General features: G+C 41.8%; 1 protein-coding gene and 1 long non-coding RNA gene across 2 annotated transcripts; one reads left to right on the top strand and one right to left on the bottom strand.

Moving 5' to 3' along the window:
* Positions 1–762: 762 nt before the first annotated feature.
* LOC148369893 (uncharacterized) lies at positions 763–4,477 on the bottom strand. Its single transcript, XR_015849890.1, has 4 exons — positions 4,332–4,477; positions 4,076–4,247; positions 2,121–2,307; positions 763–970 (listed from the first exon to the last, which is right to left on the bottom strand). It is a non-coding gene; the product is annotated as an uncharacterized LOC148369893 (long non-coding RNA).
* Positions 4,478–16,299: 11,822 nt separating this feature from the next.
* On the top strand, positions 16,300–17,323 carry hes2.1 (hes family bHLH transcription factor 2, tandem duplicate 1). The gene is made up of 3 exons (XM_088330026.1): positions 16,300–16,430; positions 16,516–16,699; positions 16,785–17,323. The coding sequence occupies exons 1-3, from the start codon at positions 16,341–16,343 to the stop codon at positions 17,111–17,113; spliced, it is 603 nt and encodes a 200-aa protein (XP_088186152.1). The 5' UTR covers positions 16,300–16,340; the 3' UTR covers positions 17,114–17,323.
* Positions 17,324–21,601: the final 4,278 nt, after the last annotated feature.

Below are 21,601 nucleotides of genomic sequence, written 5' to 3'. Positions count from 1 at the left end.
GCTACGTCCTTTGTTTTATTTACTACGGTCAGGCCAAGATGTGAATTATTTTTTTCTCTGTTCCTAAAAAGGCCAAAGAGCCAAGCTGGTGTGCTTGGTTGGGCTCCAAACCACCAGCCCCAAATCCCCTCCCTCGCCACCACTCCTCACAGGCAGTGGGAAAACCAACGGTTTTCCTCCTCGGCCATGGGAACGCTTATGCCTTGCACGCGTCAGGCTCGCGACAGTTATTCAAATTGGACTTCATTATTCGAAGGGTATCTCCCCAGACACCCCTCCTTCGATTTTCTTTTGTTTGCACACATCTGCTCGGCGCGGGAACATTCAAACCAGGCCACATGCATGGCTCAAGTTCACTTTACAACACTTTGTGATGCGTTCAAAAACATGCACTTTTCTGATAAACGAACTTTATGGAGGTTGTGCGCGTCAATCAGGTTTAATGCATTTTAAATTTTGTAGCCGTCAGTTATGAAGTCGTATTTTGTGACGCTTTAGTGAATTCTTTTAATATTCGTGTCCATCTGTGACGTGCAGCTTCTATATGGCTCGTGCCACGCTTTCCTATTGTTGGCATTGCGTGCGTCTGCATGGGCGCGTGCACGACGCTCAAAATATATCTTTGTCTTCTGTTTAATGAATTTCCTATACACGCAGAACTGGGATTTTTACATGCCGTCTGTTTACCGCAAATATGAAAAAAGAGACAACAGCAGTGATTCTTTATTGAAATAATTAAAGGGGATAAAGAACACAATGACACACAAAGAAATATACTTTATTCACATTCCCGTCACTCTGTTCCTCGTTTTGCAAACGTTCATTTTTTTTATGCAATGATTGAAAATATGTGAAATTCACAACACAAATTAGAGAATTGGTTGCTTCACGACCTTGACTGGTTCCTTGAGGTCGTTTTAGGGGCGTGATGTGGATTCTGCTGCTCGCAAATGAGCTGGCCAACCAGGATCTGCAGTGAGGATTGCCAGGGTTAGACTTTTTTCTACACTTACCTACTCATATTGTCACACCAGGTTTGCAACATTTGTAAACGGATGCATTGATAAAGAAACCCATTGATCATGATGCCATTTTGTTCATGAAATATAAAGGGCCATCACCACCCTAAACTGGCGTCCACAACTAAAAACATATTTTGCCACTTATCTGGGTTTTTTCTTTTGTACCTGCTAAATATCCTGCAATACTTTTCATTGCGTTAGTGTAAAGATGTTCTGTTCCTTCATTGGACTATTATGATGCCACAGGGCCACCACCACCCTAAACGAGGGCCCAAACCTGTGAAATTATATTTCTTGTGACTTAACCGGGGCTTTTTCTTCTGTTGGTGGTGAATGTTATTGAATTAAATTCCCTTGCACAACAAATACCATGCACTATTCTTTTATTGCACTATTAGTATTACTATTATCACTACACATCATTATTATCACTACTACTACTACTACTACTAATTAATCATTATTATTATTCTTATTCTTATTAATTATTATTTATTATTATTTAATATTGTTATTATTCACCAGGGATACTCCACCCCAAAAAATTACACAAAATTGTAAAAAACATAACTTGCGACTTACTTGGGAATTTTTGTTGTTTCTGTTAAATTGTATTGCATTACACTTTGCATTGTGCTACTACTATAACATATGCCAGTCTCTCAGCAAGTATGTCATTAATGTTTTGCCTATCCCTTTGAGATTCTTCGTGATTTAGGGCTATACAAATAAAGATGACTTGACTTGACTAACAGTCTTTGATCTTATTTTTATTTTTCAAACCTTTATTAGATGTTTACCCTGAAGTTTAATGTCTAACCTCGCTGGAAACAATGTTTCAAAAGGTTGATATCAATGACAATAGTGACAATTCAATTCAATTCAACAGTTCGAAAACTTGTCGTTGTATTAAAAGCAAACACCACGACATGTTTTTTTATGATTTTAGCTGAAAAAACCCACCGACACTTAAAACAAACTTTCATGAAATTTCAGTACATGCATGCCCTAACCTACAAGCAAATTGCATACTCCAACCGAACATATGAAGTCTTTTTTTCTATTGGCAAATATGCTCAGGGTCTAAAAGCAACTTACCACATTTTTTGCAGAGGGTCCCTGTGGCATTGTCACACGTTGAACGATGCTCTCAGATTGAACGCCCTCTTTCTTCCAAAACATTCTCGTGGTTCATCCACGCGGACGCTTCCACGCTGTGGGCGTGACCCTTAGCAGAGACCCCGCCCCTCGAGGCCCCGATCAAACACGCAGCACTGTAGGTTCCCTGGATAGAAAATACAACAAGTAGGTTAAAAATATTGCCATTCAGTTTGACTTCAAATTATTATGTTCTTCCATCCGTCCAAATAAATTTGAAACACGTGGTCTGAACAATTAATAACAACGTAGTGAACAATTGTATAATACGAGAATAAACATGAAACTCAAGGTAAACACGGATAATAAAGACTTAGACCGTCCAGATAAATAATCAAAATATTTACAACATATTGTTTTGAAACTGGCCTGAGCTCTAATGATGTAATGGTCTGCATTAATATAGAACTTTTCAAGTAAATAAGTGAATAAAGTATCTATCTATCTATCTATCTATCTATCTATCTATCTATCTATCTATCTATCTATCTATCTATCTATCTATCTATCTATCTATCTATCTATCTATCTATCTATCTATCTATCTATCTATCTATCTATCTATCTATCTATCTATCTATCTATCTATCTATCTATCTATCTATCTATCTATCTATCTATCTATCTATCTATCTATCTATCTATCTATCTATCTATCTATCTATCTATCTATCTATCTATCTATCTATCTATCTATCTATCTATCTATCTATCTATCTATCTATCTATCTATCTATCTATCTATCTATCTATCTATCTATCTATCTATCTATCTATCTATCTATCTATCTCTCTATCTCACTGAAGACCTCACCAAGCGATTTACACTGTGCTTCACACTTGCTTCACACTTACCCATAACAGTGCAATGAAAGAATTGTGCAGCACAGAGCAGTTAAAGGTAGTGCAATACTATCTTTCATATATTATTGAATTTAAAAAAACTTAAAACTATGCATATATTTACAAAAAATATCTCATCTCATCTCATTTGCCGTACCGCTTATCCTCATTAGGGTCGCGGGGGGGCTGGAGCCCATCCCAGCCATCTCCGGGCAGTGGGCAGGGGACACCCTGAACTGGTTGCCAGCCAATTGCAAGGCACACAGGGACAGACAACTCATTCGCTCATTCACACCTATGGACAATTTGGACCGGCCAATTCACCTGAAATGCATGTTTTTGGAACGTGGGAGGAAACCGGAGTGCCCGGAGGAAACCCACGCAAGCACGGGGAGAACATACAAACTCCGCACAGGAAGTCTGGAGCTGGATTTGAACCCACGACAGGTTCCCATGACATGAACTGATATTTGAAAATTACTCAAGTATACATGTGTAACCACTCAAGTCGTAGGGGCACCATTTCCTGTGGTGTGTCTTGGGCAAGTGCAGCTTGGTGGCTCCCGTCCCTCAGGCCATCAAATGTTGCCATCTGGTCTCGAACCGGTGACCTTTGTACTGTATATACATTCAAGTAGCTGCACCTGATTTTGTTTCTATTTAATATTATTTATTTTATACCCCTAACTTATCATTTGGCACTTTTATTTTATTTGATTGTAAATTGCACTTTTTATTTCGTTGTGGATTTTACATTTTACAATGACAATACATTCTATTATAATTTTTTAAATTTTATTTTATTCTATTTTATATTATATTTTGTTCTATTCTATTCCGTTATATTCTATTCTAAAGTGATCGATTTTAAGTAGACTGTGCAACCACTTAAATGATCTGTTTGGTTCCATGCTCATTTTGTGGGCCACGAACAAACAAAATAAATTTGAATCAAAACCATCATTGCAAAACTATGAAAACATTATTGCAACGTCATTCACTTCATACTTCATTATTTCTAATTGCGTTTATTTAAAAAGTAATTATCTTACATTGCTCCTTAACGTCCCACCGGGCATGGTGCTCTAATAACCACTGTGGAGCTTGTGGTCCAAACCATCTGCTGTCTTTTGTTTGCATGGCTCGTGCTGTCCTCGTGCTCTTCATACTGCCTCACAAAGGAGCAGAATCCAATAGTCCCCCTTCTCCTCCCCAACATACATACTTTATATAATAAAAGTGACAAAAGTGCAATCTTGGCGTCAAATTTGAGTAATTTGGATATTGAGGAGCAGAAGTTTCACGCACCAGCACCAGATGTATAGTTGCGTCACCCAGCTTGGCTTTTGGCTTGGCAAGCCATCTTTTGAGTGATTCAAAATCCTGTCTGGACCCTCCCTCGATCCTAATGCCCACCTCTACTCTGGACGTCTTTTTGTGAGCACCACGCAACCCACGCCATCCACGATGATTCCTTTGTGTCGCAGCATCTCCGATCGTCTTTGTCGGTCACGCAATTGGTTTTTATCCTGCACAATTAGTTACTTCATTCTTTTGTCTCGTAAATCTTTCTTGAATATAATTTACGCATTCAAAGCACAAAGACAGTGCGTCGCTGTACGAGCCATTTTATTTGCACGAAAACGCTTCAAATTGCAACAATGCAGTGTTATTTTTAAGCAGTGTGCTGCACCAATCCAGCAAATGTCCAAAGAGTTTTGAGCAGAACATTGTTTGATATTTACACTTATTTTGTGCTTTTTAATCCTGATTGTTCCCAGTATTATTAATTTTATTTTTTGACTACAACAAATTAATATTTAAATATACATTAAAGTCTCTTGAAAGTCTAAGAAAATATACTCCAATCTTCAACATTTTTTGTGGAATATTTGACACATTTCTGTCAACTTATACATCTTCCCCGTATTTTACGTGTTTGATCATTTCTAATTGTGTACGCATAATAACAATTACGGGGGAAAAACTTGTTCTTTTTTTTAGCTGGACAGTTTTTCAAAAGCTTAGGTTAGTGTTCTAAAATGACAATATTTAGGGTAAACTATTTTTTCCCTTTTTGTTTTAAACATTTTAATGTATATGTTTTTAGAGGTTCTTTGTTGTTTCAGTCTATATTGGTTGAAAGTTGAATTGCAAATCGTTACAATAAATGTGTACTTCATACCTGTCAAGGGTTACGTTTCCCACATATTTCGTACTCTTTTTGTGGACAATTTCAAGTTGTGGACGCTGTATAACCATTTAAAAAACTTGTTTTTCTAGACCGATCTTGTTTTGTTCATATATATATATATATATATATATATCATAAATAATATGTATGATGGTCCACCTCGTGCACGACGAAAAGTCTTGCAGCAGATGTTGGGTCCAAATAGCGTTGTTATTGGCTTGGGATGCTCCTACGTACAATTTGATAGGTTGGGCATGTGTTGTGCAGCACAAATGAACAGCGTTTGAAAACAAAAACAAAAGAAATCATCCAAAATATATATTTTACTGAGCATGCATGTATTTAGGCATCCGTTAAGTGTTTAGGATCTAAAGATTTTGAAGTTCTTTATCTCGTTAAAAGGAATACAGGACTATCTCAGAAAACTAAAACATTATGATTTTGATTTTTTAAATTTTCTGTGCTGCAATTAAAATACAAAAATGTCATACATTGTGGATTCTTTACTCATAAATTAAAATATTGCAAGTTTTCTAATATTTCAATAGTGCTGATGATCACTTAGAGTCTATACTGAGATACTTTTATTGATATTCTAATACTTTGAGTTTTCGACACAATCAACAATAATAAAAATATAAGAATTGCAATATTTGTGTTGATTTGTAATCAATTAGGAATGCATGATATATTTTCCAAATTTAATTGCATGACAGAAAACAACTTTATCACAATATTTTAATTTTTTGAGACTTCTCTATGTGCCACCCATGCTCTCTGCACTCCCTTCTATTACACACAAAACTATTGCTGCGTCCCATTCTTCTCACTTTCCATTGCTATTTGTCCTTTTTCACTCGGTTTTGCGCGTGCACGTGCAAATGTGATTTGTCCCAATACTCTCAAGACCGAGGGAGAAGTGCCCTTCAACCCAATAAATAACCACTTCAGATGGAGGGAGGTCAGGTGTTGACTTGGAACAAAGTGACTTTCCAGAAGACTTAGCGAATTCTCATTACCAACAAACATGGCTGAAAAGGAACTGAACAAATGTCAGTCGTTTTCCACAACTACGCCTGTATTTGCAACCAAATATATTGAGATAGCTTAGGTAGGACAGACCATGGGCAAGCCAGTACACGTAGATCAGGACCTCTGGCCATGGTCCTGTTCCCTCTTCAGCAGCTCCTGCAGCGTACACATGGCCTTCTTGCTCAACCTGAAGTCCTGGATGAGTTCTGACTTCACATCAAACCATAAGCACAGGATGGGAATATTCCTGTCCAACCTGTCCAGGCTTATGGGACAGCCACTCTGGAACACAATAGATAAGATAAACAATTGAGACATAAATGTGGGCATATAAAAGAAAAATACAGCTTTTACTGTGATGTATGCATCATGAAAAAATGTAGAAATTATTTTTTTATATCCAATGACAACTCTTTTGAATTAAATTCCTAATGAACAAGGATGTCTGGGTCCTACAGGGAATTGTACAGGCTCATTTTGTACTTCCGCATGGCCGTATTCTGTCAAACACCTTCTTGAAATCAACAAAAAATGTGATAGAGGTTTCTCTGGTGTTGTTAAAACTTCTCAAATAGGATGCACAGATTAAAATTCTATTTCTGAGGGGCTCCTTTCCTCCCTAATACCTGCCTGTTATTTGGCCAAGATGTTTTCTGCTTGTGGTTTCAGTCTGTTCATTAGAACCTTTACCATAACTTTACTTACATGGCTGATGAGACTTATGGTTCTGTAGTTGGAGCATAGTTGAAGGTTTCCTTTCCTTGGTAGCATAATAAGTAGCAAGTTGCCATGCTAACCCAGGTCTTAGACCAACCGCGGTAAAGAAGCCAACTTATTTGCTCTACTTTCAGCAGGTCTGATCCTTTTTGGCCTGGAGCATTGGCTGGACTGACTTCGCAGTGCAATTTCAGTCTGGAATGGTTAATGGTTATCGATACACAGATCCCTTAATCCCCTTGGGCACCACTTCCTGGGGTGTGTCTTGGCCAAGTACAGCCTGGTGATGCCCGGTTTTTGGGTAGGGGTTTGCTCCTCCACATGAAACAGTACTGGTTTCTATAGTTAACAGTAGCAGGAAAGCATCCTGATCTGACTCAGTTACAGCACTTTTACCCTCTGGTTGCTGTTGTTTTTTGGCGTAAGGTGTCAGACCTCTCTTTAGACATAAGGTGAACCTCAGCATTGACAGGCATTGCCGTGTGGTTACTAGATCCTAAATCACCAGGGAAAAATATTTTGTTCTGAAATTATAGTTATCACATTGTACAATACGCTTTGTATTACTGACCAGCAAAGAAACTTTAAAAGTAACGGATACGTATGCCCTTCATGACACTGCATTCCAAAAATAGACATCTCAAGTCAAGTCATGTTTATTTGTATATCCCTAATCACAAAAAGTCCTAAATGGCTGACTACTATTACACCATCCCCTGATCTTAAACCTACATGAGGGCAAGGAAAAACTCTAAAACCTCAGCATGTGGAGAACGAAGAATGAGGAAATCCCCCTTTCATGATGACCAGGCTGCAGTGGATGTTGCAAGGGCATCAACAGACAATACACAGACATCATCAACATAATATGTAGTCAATAACAGCTTTTCCAGCTGACAGCCTCATGTCACCAAATATTTTCCAATGCAACCGGTTCAAGTGTTGGTACAATGGCTTGAAATGCATGCACCATGCACCAACCAGGGTCGTTCTTCTCTCCCAAGGACAATAAGACAAGATTATTAGGTCATCTTCACTCATATGCCATTGAAGACAAGTGTGTCTTAAACTTATATTTAAAACCTTCTACTGTGGTTGCAGATCGATTCTCAGAGGGCAGAGCATTACATAGCACCAGGGCCCGATTGGAGAACACTTCAAACCTGCGGATCTCTTCTTGGCTCTTGGACCACAAGTAGACATTTTCTGCATTTTCTGAGCAAAGGGTCCGAGCAGGAACACAGGGGGAAATCAAATCAGAAAGACATGAGGGGTCAAGTCCATGCAAACAGAACCTTAAACTGACAGAGAGCCAGTGCAGGTCAGCTAAAATCTAATGAATGTAATCAAGCTTTTCTGTCCTGTTTACCAACGTCGCTGCAGCATTTTGTACCAACTACAAACTTTTGATGCTAGACTTCGGGAGACCGGAGGATAGTACATTACAGTAACGAGAAGGGAGGTAGCAAACACCAGCAAAAGAAGATAAAATAGGAGCAGGAGCAAAATTTCACACTAACACAATCATGTGTAATTGTATAAACTAAAAAAATAAGAAATCATAATGATGGAAAACACCAGCTTGGGTTCTGTCTGACCGCAGAAGTAATAACTGAAGCATTGGGGCTCTAGGTATAGGAGAAAACGTCTGTGCTGCTGTACATTTTGGTTATCTGAAACCTTTTATGCAAATAGAGGTGTTTGATTTACCTGCGGATATTCACACGCTTATGTTCATAGTGAAAATTGTTCTTTGTTTTAGACAAAATGCCTGGGGTGTCAGTTCATTTCCTAAACGTCTGTGTTTAGGTTTAAACATTTTGGCTTGGCTTGGCTTGGCTTGGGTAGGGCATAGCAAAATAGGCTCTGGCCTCCAAATCTCTCTCCTTCACCCTCAACACTTTGAGCTGCCGATAACTATGACGGATAACAGACTCGTGTCAGTTTCAAGGCAATTGTCAGTTTTTAAACTTGAGTACCACATAGGTTTTTTTTTTTACTTTGACTTGCACAGGTCCTATTTGTGATTACTTTTTCTAGGCATCTCCCCGAACTGAAGTTTTATGCACATAAAGACGCTGTCCTACTCACTAATAAGATCGTTCGTAAGTTGAATTTGTTTGTAAGTTGCTTCAGTGATATATTTTGTATGTTTAAGATTTATATAAGTATATTTAAGACTCGAACCTCCTGTGTGGAGTTTGCATGTTCTCCCCGTGCTTGCGTGCGTTTCCTCCGGGCACTCCGGTTTCCTCCCACAAAAACATGCATGTCAGGTTTATTGGCCGGTCAAAATTGTCCCTAGGTAGGAATGAGCGAGTGAATTGTCTGTCCCTGTGTGCCCTGCGATTGGCTGGCAACCAGTTCAGAGTGTCCCCTGCCCACTGCCCGAGGATGGCTGGGATGGGCTCCAGCGCCCCCGCGACCCTACTGTGGATAAGCGGTGCAGATAATGGATAGATGGATGGATGTTTAAGGCTTGTATAAATAACCTGAATTGTTTTGTACTAGAAAAGAGACATTTCATAAAATATAATGCTTAATAAAGATGAATAAAGTGAAGTGTAACTTTCTTTTGAAAGATGGGCTTCAAGAAGTCCTCTTCCATGGTAGAGAGTGGATGAAAAAAAATAGCGATCTAACCATTTTCTCAACCGCATCCAACTTTCTTATTCCACTTTAATTTCAAATGAAACGGCTCACCTCTTCTTTACACTTTACACCACCCATATTGAATGGATGCATGAGATATTAAACAATAAAAATGTCAAATTTCTTTAGCTAGCTGGAGATACAGAATAAAATGTTTAATATGAACAAGGAAGAGGAAGCTAATTTCTTCTTCGGGGTGGATGCTGGGTGACCTCTCAGTCTGTACTCGGAAAAAGGTGCACACAATACAAAATCTAACTTACAGTAATGTCCCGATATTTTTCGACTTCCCGGAAATTTTTTTTGCGTCTACCGTTTTTCGTAGTGGAATGGTTGTAAGTAGGGGAGCGTCTCTAGTGAACAAAGTGGAAACAGTTATTTGGGATTTCTACTGAATTGGAATCATAATTTACAAATCCCCATGCATCAAGAAAGCTTGCCAGTATTCCTTTGGCTAAAAAGATATATGCATGTATAATAAACCCCCGCCGCCATCCCCCTCCCATTAACGGGTCGCCGGAAAAGCCTTCATAATTCAACTTCTCAGCGTGTCGTTCAACAAAAGATTACTGTGGTCTCTCAGCTTGCACAGATGGATACCCACGCTGAAAGTGGGACAAAAAAAGCCCCCAACCGAACCCCGCATTTCTTTTTAAATGTTGCACCACCGAAACAAGACCGGTTCCCATGCAGGCTTGAGGTGGCAGTTAGTTGGGGCCCCGAGGGAAGGGGCGCGTGCAAAACGGCTGACAATCGGGCTTACAATTAGTAAATGCGACCTGCAGTTTTTGTTGTTTTTTTTTCTCAACGTTTTGAATCTTATGTGTAACAGAATTGCACTGCATTCATATATATTTAAAAACATAGTCACTAACGAACATACAAATAAGATTCTGAGCTTTCAATGTTGATTTTTTAAATATTTGACCTGCGGAACAGATCAGGCACACCAGCAGATCAAATCCTGCCTGGGGGATAACGCTGAAAGAAGCACAAGAGAAAGAATAAAAGAAACAAGCTGCAGTTTTGAATTTGTTTAAAGCCAGGCACCACCCCAGAGCAATCGTAGCAGAGATTTTCCTCTTTCTTTCTTTCTTTCTTTCTTTCTTTCTTTCTTTCTTTCTTTCTTTCTTTCTTTCTTTCTTTCTTTCTTTCTTTCTTTCTTTCTTTCTTTCTTTCTTTCTTTCTTTCTTTCTTTCTTTCTTTCTTTCTTTCTTTCTTTCTTTCTTTCTCTTTAAACGCCTAGTCCGGCGCCTTGTTAACCTCCAATTGGCCCGTGAGCTAAAATTAATTTGACACAGCCGAAATCAATTCTACAATGATAATAGTCGATCTGCATTACCACAAGCAGGTCTTTTTTTCAGTACTAATTCTTCTTGCGACTCTGCAAGAACAATTTGCGACCCGCCCGACAGTATAGACCTCCAAGGTGGGGGCAGGGTAGAAGGGGGTTTGCCGGAGAACAATGAGGGTTAGGGGGTGGTGCCTTTGGTGGTGGCGGCTCATTCGAATTGTGCACGCTTTCCATCTGTTGCACAGTTTTGGCGCGTGCCGAGCGCGTGAGTCTCACTGGCAGATTGCAAATTATTGCTTGCTGTGCTGCTCGTCTGAGCTGCATCTTCCTAACATTAACAGCGGTTTCGATCTTTTTTCTCTTCTTGTCATGATAAAATAGCATTCGTTTTTAGCATTTCGCTTTAATAAATACGTTTTGTTTTAAATTCATTGGTTTGAAGTTTAAAATGAGGTGTGTCGTTAGGTGTGCCCCAAAAAGTTGCTAATCATAAATCATTCCTTTATTGTTGATGTGTTCACAACACCCAAATAAATTCGAGAGCGCTTAACCTTTATTGTCCACCACGCCTCACTGCTATTATTTTACTTTTAGCAGAGCTGTTCAAGGTGAAACACAATAGTTAGGAGGAATGGGGGTTGGGAAAGTGATGGAAAGTAATGCCATTCTCTTCCGTGTTTTTTGTTTTGCTTATATTTGTTAGTGTAACATAAAAAATATGTAAGTATAAGAGGGTTTCTTAAAGTACAGTCCAAACCCCAAACCCAAACCCTAAAAAAGGTTAAAAAAAGAAGAGTTTATTTTAGCTTATCAGAGAATTGCACATACTTGTACGCACGACATGAATGAGCTAAGGCTGCAATGATGACACAAGACGGGGGATGTCAACAGCAAGTAAAAAAACTTCATTTCATAAAGCTCCTTTAAGAAAAAACAATGGTTAATGAATTATCATTTTCTACAGTGAATTAGCTACGTTTTTAAAAGAATATTCTTGCAAAACAAATTAATGAGTAATTGATTGGATTTATTTTTCACAATTTTTTGCAATGCTCAGAGTTACAGTCATTGTTATAGGTAAAAAGGGGCAGCACGGCGGCGCAGTGGTTAGCGCGTGTGCGGCACAGTTCTGAGGTCATGGTTTCAAATCCAGCTACCATCCTTCCTGTGCGAAGTTTGCATGTTATCCCCGTGCTTGCGTTGGTTTCCTCCCACATTCCAAAAACATGCATGTCAGGTTAATTGGCCCTAGGTGTGAATGAGCGAGCGATTTGTCTGTCCCTGTGTGCCCTGCGACTGGCTGGCAACCGGTTCAGGGTGTCCACTGCCCACTGCCCGAAGATTGCTGGGATGGGCTCCAGTACCCCCACGACCCTACTGAGGATAAGCGGTGCAGATAATGAATGGGTTATAGGTAAAAATTACATTTATTTTGATTTACAACATAGAACATGCCATGGAAGCCGACTTCCGAACGGCTTCGAGGAAATTCTGGTCCACCATCCGACGTCTTAGGGGGGGGAAGCGGTGTGCCATCGACACTGTGTATAGTGCCGATGGGGCGCTGCTGACCTCGACCCGGGACGTTGTGAATCGGTGGGCGGAGTACTTCGAAGACCTCCTCAATGCCACCGGCACGTCTTCCTCTGGGGAAGCAGAGCCTGAGGACTCTGGGTTGGGCTCTCGTATCACTGGGGTTGAAGTCACCGAGGTTGTCAAAAAACTCCTCGGTGGCAGGGCCCCGGGGGTCGATGAGATCCGCCCGGACTTCATTAAGGCTCTGGATGATGTGGGCGTGTCATGGTTGACGCGCCTCTGCAACATCGCGTGGACATCGGGGACAGTGCCTCTGGACTGGCAGACTGGGGTGGTGGTTCCCGTCTTTAAGAAGGGGGACCGGAGAGTGTGTTCCAACTACAGGGGAATCACACTTCTCAGCCTCCCTGGTAAGGTCTATTCAGGGGTACTGGAGAGGAGGGTCCGCCAGGAAGTCGAATCTCGGATTCAGGAGGAACAGTGTGGTTTTCGTCCTGGTCGTGGAACACTGGACCAGCTCTATACACTCTTCAGGGTCTTTGAGGGTGCATGGGAGTTTGCCTGTCCGGTCTACATGTGTTTTGTGGACTTGGAGAAGGCATTCGACCGTGTTCCTCGGGAGGCCCTGTGGGGGGTGCTTCGGGAGTATGGGGTACCGCACAGTCTTATCCGGGCTGTGCGGTCCCTGTATTCCCGGTGCCAGAGTCTGGTCCGCATTGCCGGCACTAAGTCGGATTCGTTCCCGGTGAGGGTTGGGCTCCGCCAGGGCTGCCCTTTGTCACCGATTCTGTTCATAACTTTTATGGACAGAATTTCAAGGCGCAGCCTTGGCGGGGATGGAGTCCGGTTTGGGGGCCTCAGCATTGCGTCACTGCTTTTTGCAGATGACGTGGTGCTGTTGGCTTCCTCAGGCCGTGATCTTCAGCTCTCGCTGGAGCGATTCGCAGCCGAGTGTGAAGCGGCCGGGATGGGGATCAGCACCTCCAAGTCCGAGGCCATGGTTCTCAGTCGGAAAAGGGTGGTATGCTCCCTCCGAGTCGGGGAGGAAGTCTTGCCCCAAGTGGAGGAGTTCAAGTATCTTGGGGTCTTGTTCACGAGTGAGGGTAGGATGGAACGGGAGATCGACAGACGGGTCGGTGCAGCGTCTGCCGTCATTCGGACCCTGTACCGGTCTGTCGTGGTGAAGAGGGAGCTGAGCCGAAAGGCAAAGCTCTCGATCTACCAGTCGATCTACGTTCCTACCCTCACCTATGGTCATGAACTTTGGGTCATGACCGAAAGAACTCGATCCCGGATACAAGTGGCTGAAATGAGTTTCCTCCGCAGGGTGGCTGGGTTCTCCCTTAGAGATAGGGTGAGAAGCTCAGTCATCCGGGAGGAACTCGGTGTAGAGCCACTGCTCCTCCGCGTTGAGAGGAGCCAGTTGAGATGGCTCGGGCATCTAATAAGGATGCCTCCTGGACGCCTCCCTCGGGAGGTGTTCCGGGCATGTCCCACCGGCAGGAGGCCCCGGGGGCGGCCCAGGACACGTTGGAGAGACTATGTCTCTCGGCTGGCTTGGGAACGCCTCGGTGTCCCGTCGGATGAGCTGGAGGAGGTGGCTGGGGATAGGGACGTCTGGGCTTCCCTTTTAACGCTGCTGCCCCCGCGACCCGACCTCGGATAAGCGGAAGACAATGGATGGATGGATGGACATAGAACATACAACATACAACATTGATTCATGTGTCCCACACATAATCATTAAGGCCTTACTTGAATTATATACACTTAATAATTTTTTAAGCCGCTTATCCTCACTATTTCCCATATTAGAGATTAAGTCAAGTGCTAAAGAAATTATTATTATTAATAATAACAACTGAGCTAAAGATAAAATAAAATGTGCATTATTGTCCGTATTCTTTTCTACATGTTGGAACATTTATTTTTAATGATTAGAAATTCTCGACATTAAACATTTACCAAAGGCAATGGAGGCATGCCATTAGATTTATACTTTTTTCATCTTGTGTCAAATTCAAGAAATAGTGGTCAGAAAGAAGATAATTAGATGACAAATTAATTTTGTTCTTATCGTGTGCTAGCGTGTGCGCATGCGTGTGCGTTTGCGTGTGCGTTTGCGTGTGCGTTTGCATGTGCGTTTGTGGCCATAACCCAGCGTCGCTTGTGGACGCAGAGAACTACACCCCCCCCACACCACACCACTCCTGCACCCCACCAGCATCAGCTCAAATGCAGATAAACATTGCATTCTGGCCTCACAAACGTGCAACTCAGCCCTTCTTATATGCATTTTTTGTGCATGGATTAGTATACACCCCCACAAAAATCTATCTATGTGTGTATGTATGCGCACAAAACATCAACAATTTACTACCGGAGACAACAAAACATTTACCAAAAAGCAAACAAACAGATGAACAATGCGACAATATACACATACAGGGAGTAGGCTGAAGCTGAAGCTTTTAAATGTCCACTCCTTTTCCATTTTTCTTTCCTTGCAGGGAATACCTATTCAAAGCCATCACACAGGACCATCCCCCCAAAAAGAAAATTTGAAAAAACAAACAACTGACACTTCAGAATTACAAGTTCAATCCAATAATGGCAAAGACTAGTGTTAATAATGGTCAGAACAAAATAACCACAGTGGTAAGGGAACTGACATTACAGAGCCCTTTCCAGTGCATACTGTGACCAGACCAGCTGTCTGTAAATTAGTTTGAACCTGTGAATATGTTTGCATTGTTACTATATGTATATTCGTTTGCCATAGTAAACATGGCATGGACAGCAGGGGTTTGTGGCTTATTTATCCAGGCACGGCAAAAACAACTGCATATAATGAACAAGATAAAAAAAGAAACGAAATATTTTCACACAGGCAGCAATACATTATCTCATCTCATTAGCTACACCGCTTGTCCTCAGTAGGGTCGCGGGGGTGCTGGAGCCCATCCCAGCAATCATCGGGCAGTGGGCAGGGGACACCCTGAACTGGTTGCCAGCCAATCGCAGGGCACACGGGGACAGACAACTCACTCGCTCATTCACACCTAGGGACAGTTTGGACCGGCCAATTCACCTGGAAATGCATGTTTTTGGAATGTGGGAGGAAACCGGAGTGCCCGGAGAAAACCCACGCAAGCACGGGGAGAACATAAAAACTCCGCACAGGAAGTCTGGAGCTGGATTTGAACCCACGCAGGAGGTTCCCAAGACATGAACTGTGCCGCACATGCGCTATCCACTGCGCCGCCGTACTGCCGGCAGCAATACAATACAATAATATTACGATATATACTGTCGATAATCACATGTATACCAGTAGTCTTTTTGGGGCAAAGTGGCTAATCTCTAAGAAGAGGAATGACGCTTTACACCAAAAAAAAAACAGCGGCGACAAGATTATGAAGGTGCTGTAAAGTAATAATCTATCATATTATTACTCTGTTGTTACTATGTTATTATCATTTCAATCCCGGGATTGGAAGTAGGGTTAAAAATAGACTTACTCTAACACTTTATTTTGTCCTACAGGACAAAAATACAAAAGAGAAACAAGCATTAGTTTTGTGTGTGTCCAGGTTTTGACATTCTAAATAATACACCATGAGACAACTCAGTTCTGCATACCAGCGCTTGACTGGGACTATCCAAGGACAGATGGCCCAGAAACCAGCACGCATATCTTGTATTCATTTCCCAGAGGGGTTGAACCCTCAACAGCCCCTCCCGAATCAAACTGCGCTTGTCAAGGCTTGTGTCCCGCCCCTGTGATGCGGCTGGGCCACATAAATAGGAGGCAGCCCAGCTCTGCATGTTCATTCCAGCTCTGAATTGCAACCCCTCTTACACCAAGCACGAGTCTCCTCACTGCCAAAATATGAGTCCCAGCATCCCTTCCAAAGCCAGCCAGCCTCTTAACGTCAGGTCCACTGTGGCCCAGAGGAAACAAGCCCACGAACTTAGAAAGGTAAGGAAAAACAATATGTTTTCAGAACTTGTTTTGTGAAAATTTTGTGAATCTATGTAACATGTTTCTTCATGACTTCTTCCAGACTCTCAAACCACTATTGGAGAAGCGGAGACGTGCTCGTATAAATGACAGTCTGAGCAATCTCAAGAGTCTGATCCTTCCCCTGGTTGGAAAAGACAACACTCGCTACTCCAAGCTGGAGAAAGCAGACATTCTTGAGATGACAGTCCGGTTCCTCAGGGATCTTCCAGCATCTCCTGCAAAAGGTGAGGAATTGTCACATCTCAAACAACAATCATAAAAACAATTCCAATTTGCGTCAGCTAATGCTTGTATCTTCTACTGATTCAGATCCTGCAGAAAGCTACAGAGAAGGCTACAAAGCATGCCTGCAGCGGGTCTCGGCTCTGCTTCCTGAAAGCAGCCTCAAAGAAGACGCGTGCAAGCGGGTCAGCGACTTCGTGCGACGTTCAATGTCCACTGATGTCGCCCCGTCCTGCCTCAACTGCTGTGCTCAGAACTCCAAGGCCTTCCCTCGCATCCAGCAGAGGCTGCTGAGCCTGAAGTCTAGTGCCACCGGGGCCGAGGGCCAGCCTCAGTCTCAGCTGCTGGGGCCCGAGCCTCGCCAGGCGCAATCCGTCCCGCCTGCTGCTATCATTGACATGTGGAGGCCCTGGTAGACTGAAGTGACATTTCTATTTTAGGCTAGCTTATTTATTCCTAAATATTCTAATTAACGCTGATGAAATGTTTGAATTGCTGTTCCATGAATGTAATCCAGCAATTTGGGGTAAAGCAAGCACAGATCCCAAAGAAACGCTAATAAGTTATTATTATCGCAATCCTCTTTGGGGTTTCAAAGGCACGGATTGTCAACAACACTTTTGTAAAACCCAAAGGGTTAGACAGTTTGAGGTTTGCACCATGGACTTGAAAGTATTTTGGTCTGTGCAAAAAAATTTTTTGTAAACACTGTGTGTTAAATGCGTGTGATAAAACTCCATAAAAACATGAACAGTTGTATCACTGGAAAAAGTCAATAAATGCGCATGAACAAAGAAAGCAAAAAGTGTCCTCTGTGATATGTTTTGATGCCTTTAAAAGCGGCTAATGAGCGAGACGTCCGCTTGAGGAAAAAGGCGGCAAAAGCACAAAGCTGCGGGTCAGCCTGAGCCCATTGATGCAGAGAGCAGCTGCTCCATTGTTGCTGCATGAGGCGCCTCACTGCTTCGCGCCAAATTGGTGGGAAGATCGCTAAGGTCGTGGCATGGTCGAGTGTGCACACCCCCCAAACTCATTCTTTGAGGAGAGGGAGGGGGATGGCTGGTCATTTGTCACTGATCTTCCTTGATTTACATATCCAAGTGGCACATATTACTGTACTTTGGATCTTAAATGCTCATTGTGTGGTATATATATATATATATATATACCTGTCAACCTCCACGGCTCCATGCCCTTACAAACTGTCGTATTTTCCCTTACGAAATACAAAATAATCTTACACCAAATTTTATTTTAAACATGTTGTATTGTACATCCAGTCGCAGGGCACACAGAGACAGACAATTCACTCGCTCATTCAGACCTAGGGACAATTTGAACCGGCCATGTGTTTCGTTATATCATATATACTGTTAATTAACATTTTGTTGTGAGATACTAAGTTGCTCGACATGGACAAAGTTTATCATAAAAAAAGTTAAAAAATGAAGAAGCTTGGATGTTCACTGTAGAAGGAAAAAATACATGCAAATATAATTAAGTAGAATTTTCTTATTCAACCTATTAATTCATCTTTTGCATTAAATTATTGTTGGTAACATACTGTTTAAAGGGATAACCACAAACCTGTTTTTTTCATTTTCTACTTTAATACTTCCTTTTTTTCTTAACTTCTTTATACAACAATAACGATTCGTAATATAATGCATAAAAGCAAGTAAACCGTTTGAGAGCCAACTCTCTTAGATGAGTTGAGCCAAAAAAGCCAGTTCCCTAAAAAGAGACGGACTTCCTTTCACTACACAACTGCCACGGAATGATGTATGATGGGGAATCCCCAGGCTGCAGACGCATGCGCACAGTAGCAAACGCTCGCTTCGTTTGCAACGAAAAAAAAAATCCAAGATAAAGCGCTACTGCAGCGAACTTGTTTGAATTGATTGATTTGCTGTTTCGTGATAGTCGGTGTACCCCGGATGATACCCATTATTGACAAATTTGCGTTTTTCCGTACAGATTTTCTTGTACGTCGTACACGTCTTAAAATGCATAATAAACATACTTTGTACGGCAAAAATGTACAGGTTGACAGGTATGTATATAAATGTCCTTTATATTTTTTGTGATTTATGGCCATACAAATAGACATAACTGGACTTGACCCTCAGTCAAACACAAATACTAAATTTATCTGAAAATAAACTATCAATTTCAATTAAAATAAATGCATGTTCACAGAAACATAAATATTTCTTGGTTTGGATAAGTAAAATTATATTAGCTAGCTTGAGGTTCCCCTTAAAGAGGTTTCGCTGCTATCCTCCTTCTATGCCTGAATGATGAATCTGACAAGTTAGCTTGTCCTGATCATGTTTTAGCATTTGAAGGATTTTATACACTTGACTATAAAGGATTTTATACGATTGACTCATAATGCAATGAAGATTTTCACTGAGTGGGCTTTGATTCAATGACAGGTCAGGCTGTTCCAAATGCAGAATATTTTGTCTAGCTCTGTTGATAACAGGACGCGTGAGTGTGCTAACACAGAATGAACCAGACATCAAGACGCTCGTCCATGAGATTGTGAAGCCCACGTTGGGCTTCCTTGGCACACCCATGGGAGGAGCCGGCACAAAACTATGCGGGGAGAAGATGGCCAATTGGAAAAAGCTAAAGGACTTCAGAAGAAGGCTTCCCAGAGACTCCAACGTCGCTTCTTCAGCCGTCTCCGATGAAATTCACTTAGTTATATTGTTAGGAAAATAAATCTGCCCCCGTGTGGATATGTCGGCTTTCCTGATCATTGTTCCCTCAAGAAACGAACGCGCATACATTGTTGGGTGAATGTAGGTCGTGTTTGGAGTCAGATAACTAATTATAACAATTTGGTAAACGGTACATTTTGATATTTAATTCCCAACACATTACTACGGACCTAAGTGTATAGCTGGGTCCTTCATGTGATGAATGCTGAGTCTCAATTATCAGATACCTGCAACTAAATGATGTTGTTTGCTCGCACAAGCTTCCGCCACCCATTTTTTTCCCATTTGATTCCAGCTTGCTTGTTTTAGCGGCTCCTGGTAAATCCAGCTCACTCGGTCTTTTCGTTGTTGTTTGCAAAGATTTACAATTGCTTTCATGTCCTCTCACTCACTGAAATCAATGTTTTCTCCGCAAAAGAGGATTGGGAATTGGGTATGCCAATTTTGTGGTATCCTTTGGGCTTTGTGACTTGCTGGAATACACAGCATTCTGTGATACAGAGACCTTAAGCGGTGAATCAATGCACACTGTCACTTTAAAATGTTAAACAATATACAGTAGTATAGTTTCATGAATCGCATGTGTATGAGAACACAGTGTCAGAACCAGGACAGACAGTAGAACCAAACGCTTAACATCTCACACAAAGCTTTATTGGAGAATCGAGGACGACAGGCGCAGGGAAGCAAACAACAGCGACCAAGTGCTCGCTGGGCAGGAGGAGCAGGAAGCCCTGGCGAACGAAGCATGGTCCGAGATTGGAAGCAAGTCGGGCAGCCGGGACGGGAGAACGGAACGTGGTCAGAGGACGGAAGCAAGTCGGGCAGCCAGGATGGGAGACCAGAGCGTGGTCGCAGGATGGAAGCAGGACGGGCAGCCGGGACGGGAGAACGAAGCGTGGTCGGAGATCGGAAGTCAGGTAACCAGAGTCGATCGGGAAGCCAGGGACGGACGAGCAGGAAACAGGACAGGACCGAATGGGACAGACAGAGCCAGAGTCAAAAAGTGCTTGCCTTGCAGGTGATTAGGTTCGCTGACGGACTGACCAGGAGTGAATGAGAATAATGTGTTTGAATAGGAGGGGAACCAAAAAGGAAACGAGCAGCAGCTGGTGCTAAACAAGTGAGCACAGGTGAGAGAAATAGGCAAATCATGACACACGGGCATTTGCTGTCGACTTCCAATGCACCAACGACGCACCAGCAGTTTCCTTAACTTGCCACATACAGATAAATGAGACTATGCAAGATTTAATTTGTTTTTTTAACAGTAATTTCACAAAGCCAACAAAATTCATGTCTTCGTTGTTTTTGAAGCAGAAACCCGAGAAGCATTTTATAAGGTAAGCTGTTAATAATACAAAATTGATCAGTTTTGTGCCCCAAAAAAATGTTTCTTGAAAAAAATTACAACATTTAATTTGCCTCTTTGGATTGTGAGCTAATTTACCTCCATTGACGACCGTGTAGACCAATACATTTAGATGGATTGATAGATAGATAGATACTTTATTCATCCCCGCAGGGAAATTCACAAATTAATTTTCCTCGACTGGTGCTGGATTGTGGTCACTGAAAATATGGTCGCCAGACAAAAATACAAAAATAATAGACTTTATTAACAGGGTTTTAGAGAATCACAGTACTCACTACCAGTGTTGGGAATAACAAAACAGAGTTATTTTTTCAGTATCCGGTTAATGGAACTAATTATTTTTTTATGCCGTTATAACGCTGTTATCGTTACTAAGGGGCCGAAAGCAGTGCATCACTTTGTCTAGTCAGCCTTTCGGCATATTTATTCACCAACAACACACAAATGTGAACACGGCTCTCATTCAGCCTAACATGGCAGCCATCTACAATATCGCAAAACAACGCGTGCCTGTAGACGACACACAAGGAGAACGTCCTACCGTAATATTACGAGTAAAAGCGCTAATAAATTCACAATACTGAACATCTTATTAGCGAAAACTAGTGTAGGATTCTTTCTCAGTGGTTCTTATTTTTTAAACACTAATTGTTCCAAAACTACGGCATAGAGGGATAGAGAGTGGGGGAGAATAGGGATGGAGGGAGGTAGGGACTGAGAGGGATTGGGTAGCCACTCTATATTGTTGTAAACCAAATATTTTTAGTGCTACTTGACCAATAGGTCCAGATTGTGAGAGT

Source organism: Urocampus carinirostris, chromosome 3, assembly GCF_059441175.1.
Source record: "Urocampus carinirostris isolate Australia breed hairy pipefish chromosome 3, RoL_Ucar_1.0, whole genome shotgun sequence".
Taxonomy (NCBI): Eukaryota; Metazoa; Chordata; class Actinopteri; order Syngnathiformes; family Syngnathidae; genus Urocampus; species Urocampus carinirostris.
Note: the sequence above shows the minus strand (reverse complement) of the source record. Positions and strands in the feature narration are given on the sequence as shown.